This window comes from Tachysurus fulvidraco, chromosome 26, assembly GCF_022655615.1.
Source record: "Tachysurus fulvidraco isolate hzauxx_2018 chromosome 26, HZAU_PFXX_2.0, whole genome shotgun sequence".
Taxonomy (NCBI): domain Eukaryota; kingdom Metazoa; phylum Chordata; class Actinopteri; order Siluriformes; family Bagridae; genus Tachysurus; species Tachysurus fulvidraco.
In genome coordinates, this window is record NC_062543.1 from 15689681 (window position 1) to 15695680 (window position 6000).

The 6000-nt window shown below is 40.9% G+C and overlaps 1 protein-coding gene across 2 annotated transcripts in view; it reads right to left on the reverse strand.

Annotated features, from left to right (window-relative positions):
• si:ch211-26b3.4 (connector enhancer of kinase suppressor of ras 2) overlaps positions 1-6000 on the reverse strand; it is a 31269-nt gene that overhangs the window by 4040 nt on the left and 21229 nt on the right. For both annotated transcript variants that reach the window (XM_047808976.1, XM_047808975.1), the window contains exons 13-21: positions 5258-5496; positions 4723-4757; positions 2500-2548; positions 2140-2188; positions 1829-2001; positions 1647-1720; positions 1421-1492; positions 1250-1320; positions 190-272 (exon numbers count right to left, since the gene is read on the reverse strand). In XM_047808976.1, coding sequence (XP_047664932.1) covers positions 190-272; positions 1250-1320; positions 1421-1492; positions 1647-1720; positions 1829-2001; positions 2140-2188; positions 2500-2548; positions 4723-4757; positions 5258-5496 — 845 coding nt within the window. The remainder of the gene's footprint in view (positions 1-189; positions 273-1249; positions 1321-1420; positions 1493-1646; positions 1721-1828; positions 2002-2139; positions 2189-2499; positions 2549-4722; positions 4758-5257; positions 5497-6000) is intronic.

The following is a 6000-nucleotide window of genomic DNA, read 5'->3' on the forward strand; positions in this document are numbered from 1 at the left end:
ATCCAGGATTTTATCAACAACCAAATGACAATGAGGCTCAAGGCCTGAGTGGCTAAAACTGCAGGAAACAGGACTGGCTAGAAATCAGAAAATGGCTAGAGAAAATATCTGGCAACACGTTTTTATTGTAGAAATGATGTTCAAGGTCCAAATGTGATGATGTTAAAGGCGTCTCATCTCAGAACTCACGGCAGGATTGCAGTGGTAAGTCGACTCCTGTTTCAGCGTCATGGATCCATCGACCTCCTCCTGATCGCTCTCGCTCCAGTAATCTACACAGTGACATCACACACGTCACGTTTACACGCATCGTTTGGTAAAAACATTCGCTGACGTTTCAATTGAAATGTATAGCGATTTTAACAATTCACATCGTCGCAAAGCAGCTTTACAGAATTAAAAAAAATACAGAAGAGAATAAATAAATAAGTAAATAAATATAATAAGAATAATAATAAGAATAATAAGAATAAAAATAAATAAATGCATACATACTATACATTTAAAGTTTTCAATTAATTTAAAAATATATATTTAAAATACAATATATTTCTATATCTCCCTGAGAAAACCTCCCTGAGATGATATGAGGACGAAACCTTGTGAGGAACCAGACTCAGACGTGAACCTCATCCTCATTTGAATGACACTGGACAGGAAATGATGTAAGTGTAAATAATGTTATTTCTACGACAGTTCATAATAATGCTCTTTAATAAGAGCTCCCGAGGAACTAATGGGTCTAATGGGGCTAATTCCTCTCGGTCGCTGATAAAGACCAGACCATACAGCCGACTGACGCAACATCGGTTTAAATGGTCTGTTCTTTGCTCGGAAGAAAACAGAAAGCCACCTCTGACCACTTTGTTGGATCACTACAATCGAGTCGAAACATTTACTACGAGATAGGAAGAAGTGGGCGGGGCTTACAGGTGGGTGTGAGTTAATGCTTTAGGGTTCCGCACGCCAACGGAACTGTCATTCCTTCCAGATCCTTATATAGATCTGATGAGTATAAGGTGTGTGTGTGTGGGGGGGGGGGGGCACAGAAGACTGCACTTTTGTACGAGTTATAATTCATACCTGTGCAAAATGTGTGAAATCATTTAAATAGAAAAAAAATCGTGTTGTAGGACTGTGTGAATGCTGTGTGAATGCTGTGTGTGAATTCAAACGTTTTCAAAACTGTTATTGTCATAAAAAGGGAATATTTTAGGTTATACAAGGTCGTATCCCCTCCCCCTCCTACCTTCATCCGGACGGGGCACCGGGTCATCCGGAGTGTAGCCGATCGCAGCCAAGCCGAGGCGATTCATCCACCTGAAAATATACATGTGTTCATTAGATACGCGGTGTACACGATGCTAAACTGAACGTCTCTCAGATCGTCTGGTCCAGGTGAAGAGAGCAGGAGGTTTACCTGTTCATCTCCTCCAGGTGATCTGTTGCAAAAAAGAAGCTCTTAATTTTTGGATGGCAAGCCTTGAAGGCACTGTGAGGGGGGGAAGAACAGGAGAAAAAGGTAAAATAGATAAATAAAGTGTAGTAATCTTCCGTTAATCACTGTGGTATAAGTGGAATAAAACACTCGTTTGGAGACGTGTGTTTATAAGATGAACATTAAGGGTGTTGAGGGTGTTTCTCACTGTTTCCTCCTGCATTCGATCGCTCTGTCGATCCGGAACTCCGGCAAACTGATAAAGCCTTCTGCCTTCTCGTCCTGGAGCCAAAAGATAAAAAGAAAAGAAAGGATCGAGGATGTTCATCTGTATGCTGTATGTTGTCCTTTGCTGAGGTGAAGGTGTAGAAGGCGCCGTCTCTCTCTTACATTCTGGTTGGTGTACCAGTACAGATCCGAGTCCTTCAGGACGAACCAGTATTTCTTCCATTTCTGGACGAAGTATCCGGAAGCGTCCTTTTTCTTCCACAGCCAGCCTTCACAGTCGCCATGTCCCAGATCCTTACAGGCGATACGCCTCCTGCTCGAGTTACTCTGAGACCCTACACACACACACACACACACACACACACACACACACACACACACACACACACACACACACACACACACACAATCACATCACAACACCTTTACAGGACAACTACACAGTCCAACAGTGAGTAATGTTTCTTTCTCACCTCTACTTTTCTTCTTGGTCTTGGTCCTTAAGGAGGCATAATGCACTGACTACAAAGAAAAACACACAAACATCATGACACATTAATTTATGAGATCAAATCCTAGCACTGTTAGACCCTTCTGGATAGGCGTCCTGTCAGGCGTCTCTGAATCAGAAGGGATCTGGGCTAAAGATCAAGCAGTTCAATCAAGATCAAGACACTTGCGACATCACCATCGAAACTCTAAAAAATAAACCATGGATTTCGATTCGTTCGACCAAAGAATCAATTAAACGATTCGATTCGTTTCGGAGTCGTCCATCGTTATTAACACCGAGAGAAAATAAAAGAACGAATAAACAATCGAACGATTTTTACCTTCCTCATGGATGCGCCTGCTTGTCGATCCCCAGCAGATCCAGCATACCTGAGGAAGAAGATGAAGATGATGAAGATTAAAAGAAACATTAAAGGAACATTCTGACCTAAAGCTAATATTTACTATGCGGTATGGCATGACACTGGGAATCCTTACCATGAGCAATCCAATCATTCCCAATCCTACAAGCTAAAGCTAGCAATATTACGCTAACAAGTTTTTTACTCGCTAGTGTGTCATTAAACTCCATTACGGCTGATGTGACATCACTAGCTAGCATTAGCGTTTATACAGAAGCTAAACTGTTTGTCTGCAACAATGTGGTTTCTAAAAAAATGGAGAAACATTTATACAATCTGACCATCGACAATCTTTACAACGTTTATATATTTAAGCGATATTTTGGCATAAATCTTGTCAAAAACATTTCATCGTTGCCTCTAAAATTTCACTCGTGCCACAAGGAACGGTTTGTTGTCCCGAATCTTCGGCTTTCACGCCGATTCATCACCCGATGAGTCATTTCTCGTGCTAATCTGTAGAAGGTTAGCAACAATTATTAAAATGAAGCAGTCAGGTTTCTAGCTGCTAGCAGTAGATTTGGGTTTCATTAATCTCTGGCTAATCTCTTAAAGCATTAGCAAGTAGTACAACTGCTCACAGATATAACTGATATTCCTACAGTAGAGGAGCGTAATCTGTGGTAACATTTCCCTCACATGCTGTTTTTTACCATGACACAAAACACGATTTCCCCCTCCCTTTTTACAAACGTGTATGTGTGTGTGTGTGTGTGTGTGTGTGTGTGTGTGTGTGTGTGTGTGTGTGTGTTTTTTTTACGCTCACTATGCAAAAAAGGGTTTCCTTTGAACTTTTTCGTTCTCCATTATAAGCATCAGAGCTGTTACCTTTCTCTGCCCTCAGCAACACCACAAAGCTCACTGACTTATAATGCACAGGATATGTGTGTGCACACACAAACACACACACACACACACACACACACACACACACACACACACACACACACACACACACATATACACACACACACATATACACACACACACACACACACACATACACACACACATACATACAAACACACACACATGCACACATACGCACACACAGAGACACACACACACACACACACACACACACACACACACACACACACACACACACACACACACGCACACACAAACACTATATGAGCCATTAAAATGAACAAACTAAAAAAACAACTTAATGCTTAATACAAATCCCAGCTAAATTAAATATTTCCCTAAACCTCATGCTGAATATAATAAAATATTAGAAAATAATAAAATAAACTTACACACTTCTGAACTAACACCTGTAAGTTTATAATCATCAAACTGTTCAAACTAAAACTCCTCATCGATCATCACTCCCGATATTTTCCTCTTTGGCTTCCCAAACTCTGTCTCTTCTTCTGACCCTTTTCGTCTCCCACATTAATTATACGGTCATTGCTTTTAGTTATCGGAAATGACTGACTTGAGAAACTAAAGAAACACTTCACATTAGATCATTCATGTGATATTTAGGGATTAGTGACATATCCCAGGGGTGGGATTCCATGAAAGAGGCGGGATTTAGGGAATGTCTGATGAAAACTTGACCAAAATGATTACTTCTGTAACTGTAACTGCAGTCTTTTCCTACTTTGAGAGCAAATCCACCTGGAAGGTAAACCAATTACTCCACATTTTAATTTTTTAAATTTTATTTTTAATTTTCTTGTGTAGTTTTTTTTATTGATCCTAGTTTTACAACCTGGATTTGCTCGAGTTAACTTAACGCCGTCTACAGACTCTTCGTCTTTAAAAAAAAAAACAACAACAAAAAAACACTTTACTGTGAAAAGCAAGTTATGACATCACAGTCATCACTATGGTGAAAACGTTAAGCTTTGAGTTAATGTTTTATCGCGTTTCTAGTAGAACAAATAAAAATTCCTACAAGGTTAAAAAGCTAGAAACCCCCCCCCCCCCCCAAAAAAAACACCTCCTGTTGAACCTAACAGTTCATTTCAAAGCACATCATCTCTGTCCAAGATGAACTTCTGTTTAAATTCAGTCACAGATCAAGTTGTATTACCTTTAAACGGTTTGGTTTTGCTTGTATTGTCCATGTGGAAAGTAATAAAAGTAGATGTTTAGTAAAGTTTAGACGGCGTAGAGACGGTGACTCACCTGTCAGCGTCGGCTCGTAGTGTGTCTGTGGCTCTCTGAGAGACAAGAATGACAGAAAGCGAGAAAAAACATCAGAGAGGAGATTTCCTGTACCATGCAGTGAACTGAAAGTCTGTTATGAAACCAAACTGTGCGTGTGCATGTGTGTGCATGTGTGTGCACGTGTGTGTGTGTGTGTGTGTGTGTGTGTGTGTGTGTGTGTGGTGTGCAAGCTTAAACACTTCTTTTAATGCATTCTGCAAACATAAATCCTTAATGGGTTCGAAAACACTTGGAAAACACCCCGGTGAGAAACTATTCCTCAGACTAGGTGGTGGTTTTGTCTAAAGGAACTTAAAAAAAAACTATAAGAGATCTACAGATTACAGTAAAGCGAGCCAGAATGATAGTCAGGGTAGCAAAATATTTCAATCACAATCTAATTTATTTGCTTCGATCTACAAAGTGATCCGATTTTTGTAGACGAGTCGATGTGAAGTTAAATCTATAAGTTTGTAGTTTATTCCGTTCATCTGATATCAGCGCTGAGGCTCACATGGTAGTGTGGCATGGTGCTGGTGTCAGGCAGAGAGAAGGGCAGAACTTCTGGTGGTCCTGAGTCCAGCCGTACAGGCGGGGCCAGCATGGAGGGGCTGATGGGAAAACTGGGGCTACTGGGATTGCGGCTTTTCTTCCTGGTCCGCCGGCTAGTGTCGCGTTGGGAAAACTCCGCCTCTTCCTGTAATGCCAGCATCCTGTCGTCACTCAGGAAGCGCATGAGGGAGGAGTCCGAGTCTTCAGGAAGAAAAAGCCACAAAGAATTTAATACTCTTTAACTAGTCGCAGTTCTTACCAGCCTCTCTTTTGTCTCTGTCTTGAAGTTAATCATTCTGAAAACCACAAAAAATGTGTCAAAGTTACCGGAACATTAACAGCTTGACCTCTGAAACTGGAGACTCCTTAAATAAGCGTCAAATAAGACAGTAACTACTATCTGTAACCATGGAAACACTACTGTCAGAGCTGCTGTTATAGAAAACTAATCAACACCTCCTGAACAATCAGGAGTGAGAATTCAGCAGCACTGTGAGATAAGTGACAGATCAGGACTCATGTATACATACGTTTGTGTGTGTATGTGTGTGTGTGGTGTGTGTGTGTGTGTGTGTGTGTGTGTGTGTGTGTGTGTGTGTGTGTTACATAGGTTTCCACATTGCGGTTCATGCCTGCTTTTTTTAGATCTACATTTTAGACTCCCACTCGATCTCGACGCTGTTTTTAGACGTCTGTTTCCAAGCA